Source organism: Tripterygium wilfordii, chromosome 22 (genome assembly GCF_013401445.1).
Source record: "Tripterygium wilfordii isolate XIE 37 chromosome 22, ASM1340144v1, whole genome shotgun sequence".
In the NCBI taxonomy this organism is placed as follows: domain Eukaryota; kingdom Viridiplantae; phylum Streptophyta; class Magnoliopsida; order Celastrales; family Celastraceae; genus Tripterygium; species Tripterygium wilfordii.
The window spans coordinates 6,819,788-6,843,260 of NC_052253.1; the positions used below are offsets into that span (position 1 = coordinate 6,819,788).

A 23,473-nucleotide genomic window follows, 5' to 3' on the forward strand; every position below is an offset into this window, starting at 1 on the left:
TTGGAGCCTCAAGGTCCCTACGAGGCATGCAACCGTGCTCATTCGTCGCTTAGGAGTGTTATTGAGCAGACTTTTGGGGTTTTAAAAAAAAATGGTTGATCTTATCGCGAATGCCCTCATATTCATTTGAAACTTAAGTGAAGATTGTAGTGGCTTGTATGGCGCTACACAATTTCGTACGCTTGCACAAACTTGAGGATGAAGATTTTACCATGTACAATGACGAATCAGTCAACGTCAATGCTACTTATGGCTATGCAAATGAGGTCGATGTCGGGGTATTAGAAGATATTGAAATGACGACTTTACGAGATATGATTGTAGCAGAATTATTTGAAATATAAGTTTAATGTAATTTTAGCAATATGTATTAATATTATATATATATATATATGTAATTAATGACGATCTTTTCTTCAATATATAGAATATTAGACATATTAAAATACAATAATGTTAAATTTATGTAACAATATATTTATTCCAATGTATAATTTAAACAACAAATTATCTCTCATCACACCTCAACGCAATTTATAATTGCCAAACGCAAAACTGCATATTACCTCACCTCAACACAGTTTTTTAATTGACGCGCCAAACAATTTTTTTATCAGAACTCACACCACTGCACAACACCACAGTTTTAGAATTCACAGCACATCACCACAGCAGTTGAAAACACAACACACGCCCAAACAGACCTATAGAACCAGAGAATCCGGTGCGTAGGGATGGCAACGGGTCGGGTACCCTTCCATTTAAGAAATACCAAAACCGTTTCCATTTAAGCTACCTTATACCAAAACCGTTCCAAAACCATTTATAAAATCATTTCAATTTCCAAAACCGGAACCGTTCCAAACCCGTTTACCATCGGATAACCGTTTACCATTTAAAATTTCAATTTTTTTAAATTTTCCATAAATGATCGAATAACCATTTTCAAAACCCGCAAATTAAAACCCGAACCAATCCAAAACCCAAAACCCGACCCTGAAGCTGACATTAAAAAAATCAAAAATAGAAGAGAACAAAAGATAGATAACATCAACAATATCAATAAGTCTTAAGTCAATAACATCCAAATTAAACTCTGAAGCAATGATAGTCCCTAACATGGGTATCAATACCTAGTCTCTATCTCAATAACAAAATAGTTTAAATAGTACTGGAACATAATGGTGCAAGGCATAATAGAAGGCCAACTAAAACGAGACAAAAAAGGTGCTCCATAATTTTAGATCATTAAGTAGCAGCTACAAGCTCTTGCTCATTAGTCATTTCTGCAGGAAAAGAAAAGTCACATTTAGATCCACGGTTTAGAGCTTTAAACAGAAACATTAGACCCAATGAATCACATAATGTATATACCTCACTACTCTTCTTCATCCGCATCACTCTCAATGGTTGAAAGACTTGTTCCACTTGTGATTGGTTCTATGATTATGCAAACATAAGGTAAGTAAATTAAATTAAAAAGAAATAGTGTATAAAAAATAATTGCAAAATTTATTGTTACCTTCTATTTTATTTCGTAACCAACTCTGTGTACACATCAATGCTTCCAAAGTATCTTTGTGGAGTCTACTTCTATGTGGACGGACGACTCTCTCCCCAACACTAAAAGCAGATTCAGATGCCACTGTGGAAACTGGAAAAGCAAGGATGTCTCTTGCAATCATTTGCAAAGTTGGATATTTTACGCCATGTGTTTTAAGCCATGGCTTGGTTGGTAGCATAGTTGGGCGTAGCCCCTATGTTAAAGGGTGAGAGGTCGGGTGATCGATTCTCACCAACAACCTACCTTCCGCGAGACCCTGTGGGGCGACCTCGGGAGTGGTGATGGGTTGGGGGTAGCGGTCTATGGGCCCGGCTGGATCCTGCGGGATGGGCCGTTACAGGTATGATTCTACTCGTACTAAGCATAATGTATAATATCATTGGTGCGATTCTAATCGTACTAAGTATAATTTATAATCTCATTGGTATGATTCTAACCTACTAAGCATAATTTATAATCTCATTAGTATTATTCTAATCATACTAAATACAATTTATAATATTATTGGTATGAACTATCATACTAAAATATAATATATAATGTTATTGCCTTATTGGGTTACAAACTTACAATTTATAATATCATTGATATGATTCTAATCATACTAAGCATCATTTATAATATCATTGGTATGATTCTAAGCGTACTAAGTATAATTTATAATATCATTGATATATATGATTCTAATCATATTAAGCATAACTTATAATCTCATTAGTATTATTCTAATCATACTAAATACAATTTATAATATTATTGGTATGAACTATCAGACTAAAATATAATATATAATGTTATTGCCTTATTGGGTTACAAATATCCTAAACTTCTAATAACATGCTTAATATATATTTAAGAAGCTAATACAAAAACAAAAGAACAATTGGAATGGTGGTAAAGCAACTATCTTAAAGCATTTTATTTGTATGAGTGAGCGGTTCGACTCCTCTCACCAGCAACCTCACTACTATTTTTAAGAGCTTAGCATATAGGATCGGTTCGGGTATCCGTCGGGTACCCTAACCATTTATTAAACGGTTCGGGTACCCTAAATCCGACACGAAAATCCAAACCCGACCCTAAACCGTGACGGGTTTGGAAATTAAAACCAAAGCCGTTTCCAAACCCTATAGGATCGGTTTTCGGATTTTAAACGGATCGGATACCCTGCGAATAGTGCTCGGGTCGGATTTTTTTGCCATCCCTACCGGTGCGGTAGCTGAACTTGGGGAGAGAAGAACTTTTGCTGACTGGATTAATAGTCAATAGGTGTCAAATATTTAGTGGGTCAGCGCACCACGTCATCACTGTGACGTGGTGTGCGTAAACCACAGAATATTTTATGGTCAACTTAGTCCGGAAGTTCTCTACGATTTTAAGACAAAAAGAAAATATTTAAAAAATAATAAGCAGACAACTTGCAAACCAAGTTGTTCTGATTATATATGCTTGTACGTAGTAAAGCAATCACAGAAACCGCAAGTGAAGTAAGATTGCATTGGCCTACACTCATTACTCCTTCAGTTCAGACTCAATCAGTGGACTTTTTGTTTCATCAAAGCAACAGGTAAAGTAAAACCCATCTCAATATCTCATGGGATTTATTTATGTGTTCTTAGTATTTATGTATGTAATGTGTTGAACGAAATCTCATGCTTAGATTCATATGAATTGTATATCTCTTGAAAAATAGGAAGTAATGGTGTACAGCTCAGAGAGTGAAGGTGACTCGCTTTCAATGGTGGTTAACCAACCACGACAAGAAGTGGCGATTGATGCACCCATTGTTGCTTCCTGCAATGATCGCATCAGGCCTCTGCTTGATGCCGTTGATGAGCTCAGGCACCTTATGGTCATGAAGGAAGGAATACAATTACCCACCATTGTGGTAGTGGGCGACCAATCCTCTGGAAAATCTAGTGTTCTCGAGTCTCTGGCTGGAATCAGTCTTCCTCGCGGACAAGGTATCTGCACCAGGGTACCACTTGTGATGAGGCTCCAACATCACCACATTCCGGAGCCAGAGCTTTACTTGGAGTTTAATGGCAAAACAGTCCAAACTACTGAGTCCAGGATTTCTGAAGCCATTAATCTCGCAACCGATGAGATTGCTGGCAATGGGAAGGGGGTATCAAACACTCCTCTCACATTGGTGGTAAAAAAGCATGGTGTTCCAGACCTTACAATGGTTGATCTTCCTGGGATTACTAGAGTGCCTGTTCACGACCAACCTGAGAACATTTATGAGCAGATTGCGGGGATTATCATGGAGTACATTAAGCCTGATGAGAGTATCATCCTCAATGTTTTGTCTGCAACTGTTGATTTCTCTACATGTGAATCGATTCGGATGTCGCAGCAAGTGGATAAGACAGGGGAGAGGACTCTTGCTGTTGTCACAAAGGTCGATAAGGCGCCTGAAGGGTTACTCGAGAAGGTGACTGCTGACGATGTGAATGTAGGGCTTGGCTTGTTTGTGTCAGGAATCGTATTGGCGATGAGACCTACGAGGAAGCAAGAAGGAAGGAAGCTGCATTGTTCGAGTCTCATCCCCTTCTGTGTTTGATTGACAAATCTATTGTGGAGGTTCCTGTTTTGGCACAAAAGCTTGTGCAAATACAAGCTGCTATCATAATGAAATGCTTACCAGAAATTGTCAAGAAGATCAATGACAAGTTGAACTCTAGTCTCTCCGAGTTTAATAAACTTCCCAAGACTTTCACCTCGATTGCAGAGGCCATGACTGCTTTCATGGGAATTATCGCAGCAAGTAAGGAGTCCTTGAGGAAAATCATTTTGAGTGGAGAATTCGATGAGTACCCAGATGACCAAAAAATGCATTGCACTGCTAGGTTGCTTGAAATGATCAACCAATGCTCGCAGGAAATGGAGAACCATCGCTCAAGTGATCTGAAGAAGAACTTTTTGATGGATGAGATTAGTGTTCTGGATGAAGCTATTAAGGGAATAAGACTTCCAAATTTCCTGCCACACAGGGCATTCATTGCTCTGTTGTGCAAAAAAGTGGACTCAATTTCGAGTATGCCAATTGAGTTTGCAGAGAAAGTCTGGACCTATATAGAAGGTGTGGTGATTGATGTTTTGATGAGTCATTCGTATAACTATCACCAGCTTCAGATAGCAATAAGAAGAGCTGGCCTTAATGACCGGACCTCTATTTTGAGGTCCTAATACCATCTAATTAGGGAGTTCTAGTATCTTAAGTAATGTAATTGTGTTTAAATAAGTTAGTTTTACTCTTATGATTGTCTTTCATTGGTTTTGCAGAAAATATGATTAAACCGATAAAATTAGAAGCTCTCGGGATTGAAGAAAAGTTCATAGAGATGAAGAATTGTCCGGACACCTTCATTGGATGTTCGGATAATTGAATCAAAGGGCAAAAAGGTGAAAGAATCATGAAGCTACAGCTAAAAATGAAAATCAGCACAAACTGTCCAAACAGATTTCAACCGTCTGGACAGTTGGAACCAGAGGGTTTAATTGTCCACACAGATTTCAACCGTCCGGACAGTCGCCCGATTTCTGCATTCCGAGAATGATTAATTGAGCTGGGTTTTTGGGTATCTCTCAAATGTAACCAATGGGAGAAAGCTTTGTAAGGGTAAATAGGTCATTATACTTGTAAAAGAGGAGAAAACCCTAAGATTGGGGGGGGGCTCTCTCATTGATTGATCTCCTCCAACTTCTTGCCTCCATTGTTTTTCTCTCTATTTCTCTCTCTAAGTTTTTCTTGGTTTCTTGTGATTTCGTGTGTAGACATTGATTTTCATCTATAAAATTGAAGTTTATGTCCATTATGATGAGTGGCTAAGTTCTCTTTCTAGTTTCTAGTCCCAAACGGTGGGTGCTCGGTTTCAATTACTCAAGGTATGTTCATTGAATTGTAGCTTTGATTTTGCTCTTTTAATTTTGTGGTTGTGTGATTGGATCTATGGAGATGACATATTTGATTGTATTTTTGGATTGTCTAGTCTAGGGATTGCATCTAATGTGTTTGATTGAGAATTGTTAAACCCATTGCATGATTTCCTTAATTAATTGAGTTTTTCATTGCATAGCTATTAATTATGTGTATTGATGATGGGGTTTTGGGTTAAATTAGGAATGTGCATGGGAGAGTTATGGTTAATTGATCTTTGAGTGTGAAACTAGGGTGTTAGCCAAGCCAAGCCCCAAGGGGGAATATTAATTCATAATATTAGGTGCTTATCCCTTTGCGTTCATCGTAGATTAAGAGACCCGATGGCCTACATGTATGAATTGAAGTCTTATAACCCAATTCTCTTTGCATATGCATGATTGATAGTATCACACAATGCATTGTGTATGGTTGTGTGTGTTTGCAATGATACCTTGAGTATGAGAACCGAGTAGCCACCGAGACGGACTAGAGACTAGGTTTTTAATTAATTGTTTTAAATCCAACTTGTGCTTACTTTGATTACAAAATCGCTCATGCTACCGAGTCATTCGGCCCATTTCTTTTACTTGCTTTTATTTGATATTCATTGTGTTTATTAGTGTTAGCTAGTCATTTGCATATCATTCACTTCAAATTTGCATTGCTTCCTCGTGGATCGATACCGGACTCACCGGTTTATTACTTGACGATACCCTACACTTGGGGTAAGTACACACACACACTTTGGTGTCGGTCAAGTTTTTGGCGCCGTTGCCGGGGAAGGCGAATGTCAAAGACGGAGCTGGGTGGCTTGTAGATGCTAGCTTTATGCTATTAAACGCCATCAAATAAGGAAGGAGCACGGTCACGCTTCAAGGGTAACTTTGTTCCTCCCTTTTACTTGCTTTCTAGTGTAGTTGATTTAGTGTAGTTGCTGCAAAGAGAAAAAAAAAAAAAAAATTTGTGAGGAGAACTTGGCGGATAGGGCTAACTTAGATTCCTGTGGGCGATGGATGCCACCTTGTTTGCTGCTTGGTAGTGATACATTGTTTGAGAGAGCTTTGCGCATTTTTCTTTCTATCACTACTTGCTACATCTTGGTGTGTAATTGTTCCTGAGGTTGATTGTCATTCTATTCCTATCTTTGCTCTTGTTCTTGCTTGATATTGCTCTTGGTTGTTTGTTGATTGAAAAATCTGGTGTTACTTGACTTGGTTGGTTGTCATCTTTCGTGTTACTTGATAGCTTTGTTTGCCATCATGTCTCATCTTAGAGATAACGTTAGTGGGCATGGGTCTAATAGAGATGGGAGAGGTGGTGACATAAATGCGAGTGATGCGGGGAGTGTACGTGGGGGTGATATCAATCTTGATGTATTACGTCGTCTTTTACAACGTGTGAACATTGATGAATTGATGAATCCGGCGCAAGGGCAAGATGCCCAAAATGTGCCAAATGCCCAAAATTTACCAAATGTTCAAGTTGAGCGTGCTTTGCAAAATGCACCTCAACCACTTCAACAAGATAATGCGGCACAAATTGCCCCACAAAATGTCTACCAACCTCCCAATATGCCTCCCGCATACCATATGCTTCCCCCATATAATTTTGTGCATCCTATGTATTATCAAATGCCACAAGTGCCACAAGTGCCACAATATGCTCCCTTCGGACAAAATTTACATGCACCTCCTCCTGTGGAGTACATTCATGCCCAAGAGCATCGCACTTTGAGGGAGCTCACGCATCCCGCAAGGCAAACTCAACCTTCTTGCATCGTCATGCCACCGAACCAACAAAATGTGAGCCTTAAACCATCAATGTTCCAAATGATTCTCAAATTCCATGGAATGGAATCGGAACGACCATATTCACATGTGCGTGATTTTGAATCGGTGTGTACTACTTTTGGTGATGTTACATGCACACAAGAAATTTTGAGACTCAAACTTTTTCCATTTTCTTTGAAGGATCATGCAAAACAATGGTTTGAGAACTTGCGCCCCCAATCCATTGCGACTTGGGCGGCAATGCAAGAAGAATTTCTCAACAAATATTTTCCTTCCCACCGTACCATTTCTTATCAAACACAAATCATGAATTTTCATTGCAAAGAACATGAAACTTTCTTCCAAGCTTGGGAGAGGTTTAAGGATTTGTTGTTTATGTGTCCTCACCATGGATTTCAAAAATTTCAAATTGTGAATTTCTTCCACAAATCTTTGACTCCATCTTTGAAGAAATTGGTTTCCACTATGACTCAAGGTGATTTTTTGAATAGGGATGCCAATGAGGCATTCACTTTCTTTGATGGGTTGGCGGAGGAATCCCGATCTGGGGAAGCTCCTCCACTAACCCGACATGATGTTATGCCAAGCTCTAGTGGCAAGTTTGTGTTGAATGAAAATGATGATGTGCATGCTAAACTTGCTTTGTTGTCCAAGAAATTGGAGTCCTTAGAGTCACAAAAGGCCCCTATAAATGTGGTTGGTGTTGATGACCAAGTTGCTTGTACTTTGTGTGAAAGTAGGGATCATAGGACGGATGAGTGTAATGCCTTACCGGCTTGTAAGGAAGTCCTATTTGGGCAAGGTTACAATGGGAACAATTCTCAGAACTTTAGGAAGCCCTACCCTACCAATCACCAAGGCAACAATTCGTACAATGAGAATTACCCTTGGAGGAATCATCCAAACTTTGGGTGGAGGAATGATGGGAATGCTCAATCCCGATCACTCCCCAATCCACCCCAACAACAATTGCCTCCTCCAAGTGTTGCACAACCACCTCCACAACCTTACATTCCACCTCCTAAGAGGTCTCTTGAAGACACTCTTAACATTTTCATGCAAGCTCAAATAGGGGAGAATCAAAAGGCCACCAAATTCCAAGAACAAACCAATAGGGCTATTGAGGATATTAAGAGTCAAATCACTAAGGTCACCCAAGCTCTCACCACATATGAGAAGGGCAAATTCCCAGCTCAACCATACCCCAATCCATCCAAACAAGCCAATGTGCTAGAATCTACTAGTGGTGGGGCAAGTGGACATGAACAAGCCCAATCCATCCTCACTTTGAGGAATGGACGCATTGTGGATAGACCCATACCAAATGAGAATGTTGATCAAAGTGATGATGTGCAGAATTTTGGTGATAGAGTGGGGAAAAAGGACGAAGGAAATAGTGGAAAGGAAGAGAGTTTGGAGAAAATTGTGCAGGAAAATGATTCACTAGGTGCAAGTGTTCGGACACCTATTTTGGATTGTCCGGACACTTCATCGAGAAATTCAGAAAAATGTGAGGGGGCAATCACATAGGACAAGGGTAGGCACGTCTAAGGATAGAGAGTGTATCCCAAGGCCACCATTTCCTCACCGATTAGGGAAGAAAACCAATGAGGCTCTACACAAAGAGATGTTTGAACTTTTCAAACAAGTGAAAGTGAACATACCTCTTCTAGATGCCATCAAACAAGTTCCCTCGTACGCAAAGTTCCTCAAGGATTTGTGTACCGTGAAACGAAAATTGAATGTGAAGGAGAAGGCTTTTCTTACGGAGCAAGCAAGCTCCATCTTACAAGCCACCACTCCACCTAAATATAAGGATCCCGGTTGCCCTACCATTCCAATAGTCATAGGGAACCATAGGATTGAGCAAGCATTGTTGGATTTAGGTGCTAGTGTTAATCTCCTTCCATACTCGGTCTATCAACAATTGGGGTTAGGTGAGCTTAAGCCTACAAGAATTACCTTGCAACTAGCGGATAGATCCGTCAAGATTCCTAGGGGAATAGTGGAAGATGTACTAGTTCAAGTGGATGAATTCTACCTCCCGGTTGACTTTGTGGTTTTAGATACCCAACCCCTCCCTAGCTTTAGCAAACCAATTTCGGTCCTTTTAGGTAGACCTTTCCTAGCAACCTCCAATGCTTTGATCAATTGTAGGAATGGTGTCATGGTGCTATCTTTTGGGAATATGACTGCGGAGATGAACATCTTTAATGTGTCTAAGCAAATGGGAGAGTTTGAAGACATTAGGGAAGTAGATTGGATCCATTCATATGTTGAGGAGAATTTAGAGAAAACTCTTGCTAGGGATTCGGTAGAAGGTGTGCTAGCTTTGAGCGAAAAAGGTAGTCAATTTTTAGTTGAGGAAGAGGAGATTAATGAGGTTTTGGAGTCTTTAGCTATTCATAGCATAGGACGATTCAACCCACCCATTGAGGAATTAGAACCTTCCAAGACTAAGCTTGAATCATCGCTAGAGCATCCACCAACCCCGGAAAGGAAACCCTTACCAAGTGAGCTTAAATATGTGTTTTTGGGTGAGAATGAGTCATACCCCGTTGTGATATCTTCCTTACTTACTTCTCCCCAAGAAGAGAAACTTGTTCAAGTTTTGCAAAGGTATAGAAGAGCAATAGGTTGGACAATTGCTGATTTGAAGGGTATTAGTCCTTTGGTTTGTACTCATAGGATTTACATGGAAGAGGAAGCTAAGCCCATTAGACAAATGCAAAGACGTTTAAATCCGAACATGAAGGAAGTAGTTAGGGGGGAGGTGTTAAAATTGCTTGACGCGGGGATCATTTATCCCATCGCGGATTCCAAATGGGTATCTCCTACCCAAGTGGTCCCCAAAAAGTCCGGAGTTACAGTAGTTAAGAATGACAAGAACGAATTCGTTCCCACTCGAATTCAAACCGGGTGGCGTATGTGCATTGACTACCGTAGACTCAATATGGTTACTCGAAAAGACCATTTCCCCTTACCCTTTCTTGATCAAGTCCTTGAGAGAGTAGCGGGTAGAGCCTATTATTGCTTCCTTGATGGGTATTCCGGATATAATCAAATAGAGATTGCCTTAGAAGACCAAGATAAGACCACATTCACATGTCCATTTGGAACCTTTGCTTATAGACGCATGCCTTTTGGGTTATGCAATGCTCCGGCTACCTTTCAAAGGTGCATGATGAGTATCTTTAGTGACATGGTTGAGAAAATTGTGGAGGTCTTTATGGATGATTTCTCGGTTTATGGAGATACCTATGATCAATGTCTTGCTAATTTGGCAAGTGTATTAAAAAGATGTGAGGAGAGCCAATTGGTTCTCAATTGGGAAAAGTGTCATTTCATGGTGACACATGGAATTGTATTGGGACACATTGTGTCATCCAAAGGGATAGAGGTTGACAAGGCAAAAATTGAATTAATTCACAAGTTACCTCCCCCTACATGTGTTAAAGATGTGAGATCTTTTTTGGGTCATGCGGGTTTCTATGGAAGGTTTATCAATTCTTTTAGTGCCATTGCCAAACCTTTAAGTAACTTGCTTGCTCAAGATGTCTCTTTTGAATGGACACCACAATGTCAAAAAGCCTTTGATGATTTGAAAGGTGCCCTCACCACCGCACCCATTATGCAAACTCCCGATTGGAGTATGCCCTTTGAACTCATGTGTGATGCAAGTGATGTGGCGGTTGGTGCGGTTCTAGGACAAAGAAAAGAGAAAAATGTTCATGTTATATACTATGCTAGTAAGACCTTGAATGATACTCAAGTGAATTATACCACCACCGAAAAGGAATTACTAGCTATAGTCTTTGCCTTGGACAAGTTTAGGTCTTATTTGGTTGGCTCGAAAGTCATCATCTTTACCGACCATGCGGCTTTGAAGTATTTACTTTCAAAAGCGGATGCCAAGCCTAGGTTGTTAAGATGGATTCTCTTACTTCAAGAATTTGACCTTGAAATTAAAGATAAGAAAGGAGTGGAGAATGTAGTAGCCGACCATTTATCTAGACTTCTCGGACAAAATTTGATTTCACACGGCATACCCATCAATGAGCATTTCCCGGATGAACAACTCCTCTTCACTCATGCCATCTCTTCTAAATTGACTCCATGGTATGCGGACATTGCCAACTTCTTGGTAACCGGAAACATGCCATCTCATTGGAGCAAGATTGATAGATCCAAATTTCTTCGCAATGTGCGAAACTTCTTTTGGGATGACCCCTATTTGTTCAAGTATTGTTCCGATCAAGTGATTCGGAGGTGCATCCCCAATAATGAATTTGAAAGTGTCATGGCCTTTTGCCATAAATATGCTTGTGGAGGCCATTTTTCCTCCAAAAAGACTGCGGCCAAAATTCTTCAAAGTGGCTTATATTGGCCTTCTTTGCACAAAGATGTCCATGCTTATTGCCTATCTTGTGACAATTGCCAAAGATTAGGTAATTTAGGAAAACGTGAGATGATGCCCCTCCAACCCATTAACATCTTGGAAATTTTTGATTGTTGGGCCATTGATTTCATGGAACCCTTCCCTAATTCATTTGGTTATTTGTATATCTTGGTTGGTGTGGATTATGTGTCCAAGTGGTAAGAAGCCATCCCTTCTCGAACAAATGATCACCAAGTTGTGATAAAATTTTTAAAAGAAAACATTTTCTCAAGATTTGGGATGCCTCGAGCCATCATCAGTGATGGTGGGTCTCACTTTTGCAATGCCCCGGTTAGAACTTTGATGAAACGATATGGCATTTTGCACAAAGTTGGTACCCCATATCATCCACAAACAAGTGTCCAAGCGGAATTGGCAAATAGGGAGATTAAACGTATTCTTGAAAAAACGGTTGGTCCCAATAGAAAAGATTGGTCTTCAAAATTGATTGATGCTTTGTGGGCTTACCGTACCGCGTATAAGACTGCCCTTGGAATGTCCCCTTATAGACTTGTCTATGGCAAGGCTTGCCACTTGCCGGTGGAATTGGAGCACAAGGCCTATTGGGCCATTCGCACTTTGAATGACTCCACCGATCAAGTTGGGGGGCATCGCAAACTCCAAATCCAAGAGATTGAGGAGTTGAGGAATGATGCTTTTGAAAATGCAAAAATTGCTAAGCTTAAAATGAAAAGATACCATGACAAGCACATTGTGAGGAAGGTTTTTCATGAGGGACAAAAGGTTCTTTTATACAACTCCCGGTTACACTTGTTTCCCGGGAAGTTGTGTACCAAATGGACCGGACCTTTTATTGTCCGCAAGGCTTCCCCATATGGAAGCATCGACATTGATGATCCTAGGAGCGAGAAGACTTTTAAGGTTAACGGCCAACGTTTGAAACCATATTTGGACAATTTTAATGAATTGGCCGAAGAATGGGATCTTGTGGATCCCACCCCATCCTAGTGTGCATAACATACCTCTCTTGTACATATGTCGTGTTAGATTGTTTTTCATTCATTTTTGGTGAGTTTTGTATGTTCACAATCTATTTCACAATTTGTTCTTACCTACTTTCTTATTTTTAACATTGGGGACAATGTTTCATTTAAGTTGAGGGTGAGGGAATTGTGAATTTATTGTGAAACTTGTTTTGTTTTTCTTTATTTTAGTGTGTTTTTAATTTTAGTGTGATTATGTTTAGAGTAGTTTTTTGTTTAAAAAAAAAAAAAACATCAGCATAAAACCGTCTGGACACCTAATTTTTTGTCTGGACAGTTTGAGCAAATTCATTCCAGAGAGTTTAATTGTCCAAACACTTACTTGAGTGTGTGGACACTTGCTGAATTTTTAAGAAAGAGGTTTTAAAGCCCAGATCCACATGTCTTTTAAGTGAATCTAAGCCCAAGCCACTTGAGCCCATTAGTTCATTTAAATGTCCAGGCCCATGTAGTGTTGAGATGGATTAGGCCCAAGTTTTCATGAACCCATACCATTATGTGAGCCCTAACCCATTCTTCTTTCTTCTTTCTATCAACACCACGACAAAGCTTCCTTGTCTCCTCTTTGCACGAATCGAACCAGACCCACTTTCTTCATCTTCTCCTTCCTAAATCGCAGAACACTCGGAACTCAGAACATCGTTGGGTATTTTCGAGCTTGAATAGCATGATGGGATTACTACTCGACAGAGATTGAGGAGCTGCTGTGATTAGGGCCGGTGCTAATAATGAAAACAAGGTAGCAATTTGAACTTCGAAATCATCTACATGTTTGAATTATTCTTGGGGTGTTTTGGTGAGATTTGAAGTTACGGTTGACTGATTGTGGATTGTTTAAATTTGGAAATGAATTGAAATCAAAATATGGGATCGTGTGTTACTGTGTATGAGTGATTTGAATGAGAAATTGAGGAATGCTTTGATTGATTATTGGATTGATTTGAATTGTGCATTGTTGGGCTGATTTTCTGGACTGTTGTTTTGCTGCTGTTTGTTATTGGTTTGATCTGAAACTGTCAATAATCTAGGCTGAATTACGCACTGTTTGAGCTGGGTTTGAACTGGTTTTGGAATGGTTGAATCATATCAGTTTGTTGGGGATTTTTATGCTGTGTTTGGGGTGGTTTAACTGTTTTGCTTTGGGCTAAAGTGTGGTGCTGGATTTGGAGTTGTTCTGTGCTGTTTTGTGTTCTGTTTAGGGCAGTTGTTGATGCTAGATTTGTGTGTGGGAGTATAAGCTCTTGGCAGAATTGTTTAAATGGCACCTAAACGTGCTAGAGTGACTAAAGCAGCTAGAGTGGATGAAGGATTAACTGTCCCAGCAACTTTTGTGAACGAAGAAGCAGAGAAAAATTACGATGACTATTGGGGTAAGAAAGCAGTGTCCATTGAGAAAGCATGGAACTTGGATGATTTTCAGTCTAGTCGTCAATTTAAGTATGGAACCTGGTGTTGGAAGGATAAGATAGTTGGGCGTGGCTGGGAGAAATTAGTGAGATATTCTGGGATTTGCCATAAGAATTTGGTTAGGGAATTTTTTGCTAACATCATTGATGATACAGTAGAGGGGTGTAAGCGTGAGTTGGTTTCGATGGTGCGGAATAAGAAAGTTGTGGTGGATTCGAGCATTATTTCGGAGATTTTTGGGCTGCCATCATTTGTTGGAGTAGCAGATTTTTCGTATAATAGTGATACAGTTAGTTGGAGCAATATAGTGGAAAAGGTATGCAAGCCCGGCACTATTTGGGAGCATCGTAATATTCCGAAGAAGCATCTAAATTGGGAGTATGCACCTTTACATGATTCGACTTGTTACAATATACTTCCTCAAGGGCGGACAGCTGATGTGAGTAAAGCGAGAGCTCGATTGATATATGCTATTGATGCAGGACACACTATTAACATAGCTCATTACATACTTTCCCACTTATATAGTGCTCATAAAAGGTTAGGGGAGGCTTTATCCAGTTTACCTTTTGGAGTATTTCTCACAGAGGTCATTTTGAGAGCTGGTGTCAAATCGACGGTAGATTTGGATACCCACAAGTCGATAGGATTGATCATTTTTCTATGGCAAAGTCATGGGGGAGATTGAAGGAAGTCCCCACACAGCGACAACAGCAGGATGTGGAACCAGGCGAGAGCTTATCCACTGGACAGTCAGGACACCAGCAGATAATTGATAGATTGCAAGAGCTTTGCATTGATGTTGAGGGACTGCAGTGGACTGTTGAGAGTTTAGAGATGCAGCAGCTGGAGTGGTTCTCGCAGATAGACCAAAGACAGAAGGAGATGCATGATATGCTTCAGTTCTTAGTATCCAGGCACCCTGACTGGCCACCTCAACAGCCTTCTTCAACCCCTACACCTCTACTACTTTTACCGCCACCAGAGGACTAGGCGTAGAGTCTATTTTGAGAGTTAGGCTAGATTGAGTTTTTCACATATTTTGATTATCATGTATCAGCCTAAAATTCTCTACTACCCTGTGTTATTTGTGTTTCATTTCTGTTGTCTTTATCTTGATTGCTCAGGATTATGGATATTTGGCATGTACTATTGCTTGGATATTATGGTTGTTGACTATTATTTCAGATTGATGCATTCATGATATGTCTTCAACTATTTTTGAAGAGTATGGTATGAAATTTCTGACTTTATCTCTTGGAGATTGTTACTCTATTGTTCATGACACAGAAATGATTAGGTTGTCCCTAAGAAGGAAAGGGTAGACGCTTTTGGGATTCACTACCAATTTGGACGTTAATTTTTTATTCTTGTTCAAATGTGCAAGTGTATAGTAGGTTCCTTAATTTCTTTTGTGAAGTTGATACATGCAATTGAGTGAGATAATTATAATCAATCTTTCTTGGGATGATTGGGACCTAGTTTGATATCAAAATTGTGATTAAGCAAGCATATTGACATTGAAACATTTGTATGACTACGTTTTAGAGTCCTTTTGTCTGAAATTTTTTTTTTTATCCCTTCTCATTCTTTTGAGCCATTCTTCATTGGTATACATTGGGTTTTGGGTGATGCTCTTCATTGATATTCATTTGACATCTTATGCGCGTGTTCTTCAATAGCTTTGCATCCATTACATTTGATTACTGAGAAGTGTGATTTTTGTATTTTGCCACTTGCCTATGAACTTAGGATTGAATGATTCATTAGGTTGAGAGATTTGAGCCTAGCCTATTCATTTGTGAGTGATTATAAGCCTAAACTTCTTTAAGCCTTTTTATTTCACTTACAAGCCTTGTGTGAACCACTTCCTTAAATACTTCCTATCTTTGGTTGCAAGGTTGAGTGGGAGCTTGAAAAAGATAAGTTGGTAGTGATATCACCCTTTCTTATGTTAAAAAAAAAAATTGAGGGTTATTGTATAAATGTTGTTCATTTTTGAAAAAAAAAAAAAAAAAAAGACAAAGAAAAAAAAGACAAAGAAAAAAAAATGAAATCAAAAAGACATGTATGCAATAAAGTTAATCCTTTATGTGTAAAGGATGAGAAGTGTTTGGATTTGTAGTGCAATGGAAGGGGTGACAAAATGAGAACTTAGCTCACATGTTTGAACTTAACCTTGCAACTTGTTACCTAGTTCGAAATTCTTCCTACCTTGTCCCTTAGCCACATTACAACCCATTTAACCTTTTGATGAATTTGATCCAAGGTAAGCAAGTGAGTTGGTGAATGCATTAATTGCTCTTGTAGGTGATTTCATTCTCAAAGCTATGCCCATCCAAATTATCTTTTATAAACACATACATTTAATTCAATTGTGTAAGTCATTCACTTACCACAATGCTTTTATGTTTTTGTGTACATTTGGGATTGGGGATTTATGAACACCAAAAGGGTCTATAACGAGGTTTTACTTGTGTGAATGTGTTGAGTTGTCTTGCTTGATTGCACATATATTTTTATAGTATAAAATGTTCTTGGTCATTTTTTTAAGGGGATTGAGATCGATTTTTCAAAGATTTTTGTATGTCTTTGACTAAGCAGGGGAATTGGAGGATTAGCTTTACTTCTTACATGTGAGAACTTAAGAATCATTTATGGTGCTTTCAAAGTAATGGTGGATCCCTTGGCAAGTGTTTGTGGGTATCGCTCTGATAAGCCCTCACGAGACTACAACTCGTCACTAGGGTGACCTAGGGGTTTAAAGGCTTGTTGCATATGCTAAATGCAACCGTGATTCCTACGTCAGTGAGTTAGGTTTTTATTTTTAGGTAGTGTTTGCATTGCTAGGGACTAGCAACGTCTAAGTTGGGGGGTGTGACCGGACCTCTATTTTGAGGTCCTAATACCATCTAATTAGGGAGTTCTAGTATCTTAAGTAATGTAATTGTGTTTAAATAAGTTAGTTTTACTCTTATGATTGTCTTTCATTGGTTTTGCAGAAAATATGATTAAACCGATAAAATTAGAAGCTCTCGGGATTGAAGAAAAGTTCATAGAGATGAAGAATTGTCCGGACACTTTCATTGGATGTTCGGATAATTGAATCAAAGGGCAAAAAGGTGAAAGAATCATGAAGCTACATCTAAAAATGAAAAATCAGCACAAACTGTCCAAACAGATTTCAACCGTCTGGACAGTTGGAATCAGAGGGTTTAATTGTCCACACAGATTTCAACCGTCCGGACAGTCGCCCGATTTCTGCATTCCGAGAATGATTAATTGAGCTGGGTTTTTGGGTATCTCTCAAATGTAACCAATGGGAGAAAGCTTTGTAAGGGTAAATAGGTCATTATACTTGTAAAAGAGGAGAAAACCCTAAGATTGGGGGGGCTCTCTCATTGATTGATCTCCTCCAACTTCTTGCCTCCATTGTTTTTCTCTCTATTTCTCTCTCTAAGTTTTTCTTGGTTTCTTGTGATTTCGTGTGTAGACATTGATTTTCATCTATAAAATTGAAGTTTATGTCCATTATGATGAGTGGCTAAGTTCTCTTTCTAGTTTCTAGTCCCAAACGGTGGGTACTCGGTTTCAATTACTCAAGGTATGTTCATTGAATTGTAGCTTTGATTTTGCTCTTTTAATTTCGTGGTTGTGTGATTGGATCTATGAAGATGACATATTTGATTGTATTTTTGGATTGTCTAGTCTAGGGATTGCATCTAATGTGTTTGATTGAGAATTGTTAAACCCATTGCATGATTTCCTTAATTAATTGAGTTTTTCATTGCATAACTATTAATTATGTGTATTGATGATGGGGTTTTGGGTTAAATTAGGAATGTGCATGGGAGAGTTATGGTTAATTGATCTTTGAGTGTGAAACTAGGGTGTTAGCCAAGCCAAGCCCCAAGGGGGAATATTAATTCATAATATTAGGTGCTTATCCCTTTGCGTTCATCGTAGATTAAGAGACCCGATGGCCTACATGTATGAATTGAAGTCTTATAACCCAATTCTCTTTGCATATGCATGATTGATAGTATCACACAATGCATTGTGTATGGTTGTGTGTGTTTGTAATGATACCTTGAGTATGAGAACCGAGTAGCCACCGGGACGGACTAGAGACTAGGTTTTTAATTAATTGTTTTAAATCCAACTTGTGGTTACTTTGATTACAAAATCGCTCATGCTACCGAGTCATTCGGCCCATTTCTTTTACTTGCTTTTATTTGATATTCATTGTGTTTATTAGTGTTAGCTAGTCATTTGCATATCATTCACTTCAAATTTGCATTGCTTCCTCGTGGATCGATACCGGACTCACCGATTTATTACTTGACGATACCCTACACTTGGAGTAAGTACACACACACTTTGGTGTCGGTCACTTAATCTTGTGGCAAAGATGAAGTAACAGTCTTTGAATTGGGTGATGGAGATAATTCAGATGGAAAAACTGACCGACTATACGTGCAATCCCGAATATTTGCTCGAAAGCAGTTAATTGATGGCTAAGCAAGAAAAGTTTGTGGCTGATGTTTTTTATGCTATACTACCTACCGCTACTATATATTGTGAAGGATTTGGCGAAGTTGAAGTTGTTCGTTTACGTGAACATAAGCATGTTGTGCCTCAAGCATATGACCTGAAAGCAAGAATGACAGCCTATTGGAAGATTGTTTTGAGGAGGTTGGTTGACAGCTTGGCTCTGCATTTGCAGCTTAGTGTTCATAATCTTGTTGACAAAGAGCTGGAAAAGGAGATTGTGAATGAGTTGATGATGAACTCTCATGGTGGTGGAGTCGAGAAGTTGTTGGGGGAATCGCCATCGGTTGCTGGGAAGAGAGAAGCTTAGCCGGACCATCAAGTTGCTTCAAGAGTCTAAGAAGGTTCTGGCTAGGATCATGGACGACATTGCTACTGCTTAATGGTTTGTTTTAGTATGGTATCTTCCTGTTTAGGTATTTGTCCATCATATCTAGTGTGTCTGGTCTGTTGACATGTAGAACTTCTACTATGGTATTTTGCTATGTTGTCCCTTAGGACTGCTGTTGTTTACTTTCCTAAGTCTATTTTATATAAAGCTGGGTGTTTATGTGTCATGAAAGTCTATTTTGCTATGCTTTAGTCCTTTGCAGTGTAAAAAAAGAGAATGGAAATTAGGGGAGTTGCAGCGTCTTTAATCTATATATTATTGCGCCTTTCACTTGATTCTTGCAATATATGTAAATTTGCTCTGTATTGTCCTGTGAGCGCAGTGCAGTTTCAGGAATCACAATTGTGTCAAGCAAGCAATATGCAATCTGTCATTTTATTCATAGTCCGCCTTGTATTCCTGCTGAGAAATCTTGCCATCTTTGTTGGAATCAAATTTATCGAAAACTCGTCCATTGATACTCAAGAACGTGGAAGCAAGTGGTGGACCAGAGATTCCAAAGCAAATAGATGGGATAATGAAAGAACAATGTACGTTGAAGTGTAAGAAAGGAATACATTCTTTGCTAAGGTTACAATCAATTCATTGCGTTAAACATATGAACTCTGCAGCTTAGGTACCCTTTTCATCAAGCTTTCAGCTTTTAGGAGGATTTGGGAGGGGTGCCGAGGCGATTCCCCATGCACAATTCGATTTCTAGCAAACCAACTGTGATATGAGAGGCAAAAAAAAAAAAAAAAAAACAAACAATATCTAGTAATGGAATAATCTCAAGACACCTGCTTAATCAGGAGGATAATATCATCATCGGCAAAGCTAGAATCTTGTGAGCAAAGTGGCAATGGCTCCACACTGAATTCAAAAACTCACGGTCTCTGAAAATATGAAGGGGATTTTCATTGCTTGAGTTGCATAGAACACATATATCATCAATAAGCATACCTCGTTTGAGAATTTTTTCTTTCCTTAATACTCCTTCCGTCCCATTTTGATTGTCTTTCTTTCTATTATGATTTATTCCAAAACTAGTATCATTTTTCTTCATTAATTAACAATTGTGTTGTTGTATTTTAAAGAAAAAAAATATCACCATAAATAAGGGTAAATTGGAAATAATATGGTTTTTTTGTATAATTAAATTGCATTAAATCATGTTTGCTTAAAAGTTAATTTTCAAAAGATGACAGATAGATTGGGATAAAGGGAGTATTTATTTTTACTCCTTCTCTAGATCCTACACAACTTCCTATACTAGCGTTTTAGATTCTCAAACATAACTACTTACTAACAAAACATAAATGCAACAATAATTTATTAATCAATGAATATAAACCAACCAAATTCCAACGCTATGTATACTAAGTTTTTCGATTTCCAAAAATAATTCGAAGAAACACAAACGTTAATCTCATTTTTTAATACAAGAATAATTTATTAGGAATAAATATTAATCAATATGAGAAAAAGAATGAGTATAAATGGTACTCACGTAAATTGTTTTTTTTTTTATAAAAAGAGCACGATACAATAGTACTTTGATAGATTGCTGGCAATGGGTAGGGGATAAGATATCGAACACTTTAGGCATTTTTTTTTAAAAAAAATACAAAATAAAAGCCTTATATTAATTAATCATTTTTAGGTATTTTCAAATAGTTTACAAGTGAAGCGAGCTTGCATAGAGATCAATGAAGGAACCTTTCGCATCTTCGAAGACCCAATGTGTTAAAACTTAGAAGACACCCTTTTCAAGTCATCGAATTGCCAAAAGCTTCTCTTTAGTCTTTACATTCCCAAATCCCAATATATATATATATATATATATATATATATATATATATATATATATGTATTTGTATGCTTCTTCCATCTCAAAACTCGGACTGTGTATAGGGGAGAGCAAGCATAAAGACCACAATTTCAGTGAAAGGTAAAGTAAAACCAATCTCAGTACTTCAATGGTTTTATATATGTGTTTTTTGTATGCAATGTGTTAAACGAAATCTCCTGCTTAGGTTCAGATGAAGAGAATCCCTCTTGAAAAATTGGAAGCAATGAGCAAACAAGTAACGGTTTACAGCTCTGACTGTGAAGGTGACTCGTTTTCAGTGGTGGTTAACCAACCACAACAAGAAGTGGCGTTTGATGCACCCATTGTTGCTTCCTGCAACAATCGCATCAGGCCTCTGCTTGACGCCGTTGATAAGCTCAGGCACCTTATGGTCATGAAGGAAGGAATACAATTACCCACCATTGTTGTAGTTGGCGACCAATCTTCTGGAAAATCTAGTGTTCTCGAGTCTCTGGCAGGAATCAATCTCCCTCGTGGACAAGGTATGTGCACCAGGGTACCTCTTGTGATGAGGCTCCAACATCAACAGATTCCAGAGCCAGAGCTTTACTTGGAGTTCAATGGCAAAACAGTCCAAACTAATGAGTCCGGGATTTCTGAAGCGATTAATCTCGCAACCAATGAGATTGCTGGCAATGGGAAGGGGGTATCAAACACTCCTCTGACGTTGGTGGTAAAAAAGCTTGGTGTTCCAGACCTTACAATGGTTGATCTTCCTGGGATTACTAGAGTGCCTGTTCATGGCCAACCTGAGAACATTTATGAGCAGATTGCGGGGATGATCATGGAGTACATTAAGCCTGATGAGAGTATCATCCTCAATGTTTTGTCTGCAACTGTTGATTTCTCTATATGTGAATCGATTAGGATGTCGCAACAAGTGGATAAGAAAGGGGAGAGGACTCTTGCTGTTGTCACAAAGGTCGATATGGCACCTGAAGGGTTACTCGAGAAGGTGACTGCTGACGATGTGAATGTAGGGCTTGGCTATGTTTGTGTCAGGAATCGTATTGGCGATGAGACCTACGAGGAAGCAAGAAGGAAGGAAGCTGCATTGTTCGAGTCTCATCCCCTTCTATGTTTGATTGACAAATCTATTGTGGGGGTTCCTGTTTTGGCACAAAAGCTTGTGCAAATACAAGCTGCGATCATAATGAAATGTTTACCAGAAATTGTCAAGAAGATCAATGACAAGTTGAACTCTAGTCTCTCCGAGTTTAATAAACTTCCCAAGACTTTCACCTCGATTGCAGAGGCCATGACTGCTTTCATGGGAATTATCGCAGCAAGTAAGGAGTCCCTGAGGAAAATCATTTTGAGAGGAGAATTCGATGAGTACCCAGATGACCAAAGAATGCATTGCACTGCTAGGTTGGGTGAAATGATCAACCAATGCTCGCAGGAAATGCAGAACCATCGCTCAAGTGATCTGAAGAAGAACTTTTTGATGGATGAGATTAGTGTTCTGGATGAAGCTATTAAGGGAATAAGACTTCCAAATTTCCTGCCACACAGTGTATTCATTGCTCTGTTGTGCAAAAAAGTGGACTCAATTTCTAGTATGCCAATTGAGTTTGTAGAGAAAGTCTGGACCTATATAGAAGGTGTGATGATTGAAGTTTTGACGAGTCATTCGGATAACTATCACCAGCTTCAGATAGCAACAAGAAGAGCTTGCCTCAATCTTGTGGCAAAGATGAAGCAACAGTCTTTGAATTGGGTGATGGAGATAATTCAGATGGAAAAACTGACCGACTATACTTGCAATCCCGAATATTTGCTCGAAAGCAAGAAATTGATGGCTAAGCAAGATAAGTTTATGGATGATGTTTTTAATGCTGTACTACCTTCCGCTGTTATATATTTTGAAGGATTTGGCGGAGTTGAAGTTGTTCGTTTACGTGAACATAAGCATGTTGTGCCTCAAGCATATGACCTGAAAGCAAGAATGACAGCCTATTGGAAGATTGTTTTGAGGAGGTTGGTTGACAGCTTGGCTCTGCATTTGCAGCTTAGTGTTCATAATCTTGTTGACAAAGAGCTGGAAAAGGAGATTGTGAATGAGTTGATGATGAACTCTCTTGGTGGTGGTGGAGTCGAGAAGTTGTTGGGGGAATCGCCATCGGTTGCTGGGAAGAGAGAAAAGCTTAGCCGGACCATCAAGTTGCTTCAAGAGTCTAAGAAGGTTCTGGCTAGGATCGTGGACGAAATTGCTACTGCTTAATGGTTTGTTTTAGTATGGTATTTTCTTGTTTAGGTATTTGTCCATCTTATCTAGTGTGTCTGGTCTGTTGACATGTAGAACTTCTACTATGGTATTTTGCTATGTTGTCCCTTAGGACTGCTGTTGTTTACTTTCCTAAGTCTATTTTATATAAAGCTGGGTGTTTATGTGTCATGGAAGTCTATATATTATTGCGCCTTTCACTTGATTCTTGCAATATATGTAAATTTGCTTCTGTATTGTCCTGTGAGCACAGTGCAGTTTCAGGAATCACAATTGTGTCAAGCAAGCAATATGCAATTTGTCATTTTATTCATAGTCCGCCTT

The 23,473-nt window shown here is 38.9% G+C and overlaps 2 protein-coding genes, 1 long non-coding RNA gene and 1 pseudogene across 4 annotated transcripts; 2 read left to right on the top strand and 2 right to left on the bottom strand.

The window, feature by feature from the left end:
- Positions 1-1,217: 1,217 nt before the first annotated feature.
- LOC119990783 lies at positions 1,218-1,598 on the bottom strand. The gene is made up of 3 exons (XR_005466087.1): positions 1,523-1,598; positions 1,375-1,440; positions 1,218-1,286 (listed from the first exon to the last, which is right to left on the bottom strand). It is a non-coding gene; the product is annotated as an uncharacterized LOC119990783 (long non-coding RNA).
- A 1,443-nt stretch (positions 1,599-3,041) lies between these two features.
- On the top strand, positions 3,042-18,654 carry LOC119991751 (putative dynamin-related protein 4A). The gene is given in 4 exon segments (XM_038838192.1): positions 3,042-3,131; positions 3,258-4,032; positions 4,035-4,724; positions 18,523-18,654. Coding segments are annotated over 3 exon segments (1,485 nt in total). The 5' UTR covers positions 3,042-3,131; positions 3,258-3,263; the 3' UTR covers positions 18,549-18,654.
- Positions 7,575-7,674, bottom strand: LOC119992340 (annotated as a pseudogene).
- Positions 18,655-20,899: 2,245 nt separating the features above from the next.
- On the top strand, positions 20,900-23,401 carry LOC119990995 (dynamin-related protein 4C-like). Of its 2 annotated transcripts, none has more exons than XM_038837160.1 (2): positions 20,900-21,000; positions 21,092-23,401. In XM_038837160.1, exon 2 carries the CDS (start codon positions 21,092-21,094, stop codon positions 23,144-23,146), a length of 2,055 nt encoding a protein of 684 aa, XP_038693088.1. In that variant the 5' UTR covers positions 20,900-21,000; the 3' UTR covers positions 23,147-23,401. The 2 variants fall into 2 exon arrangements, with proteins under 2 accessions (XP_038693088.1, XP_038693087.1); XM_038837159.1 differs by having other exon boundaries at positions 20,916-21,000; positions 21,086-23,401.
- Positions 23,402-23,473: the final 72 nt, after the last annotated feature.

Excerpts from the sequence above, each read along its gene's own strand:
- LOC119990995 (XM_038837160.1), top strand. The coding sequence starts at position 21,092 with ATGAAGAGAATCCCTCTTGAAAAATTGGAAGCAATGAGCAAACAAGTA.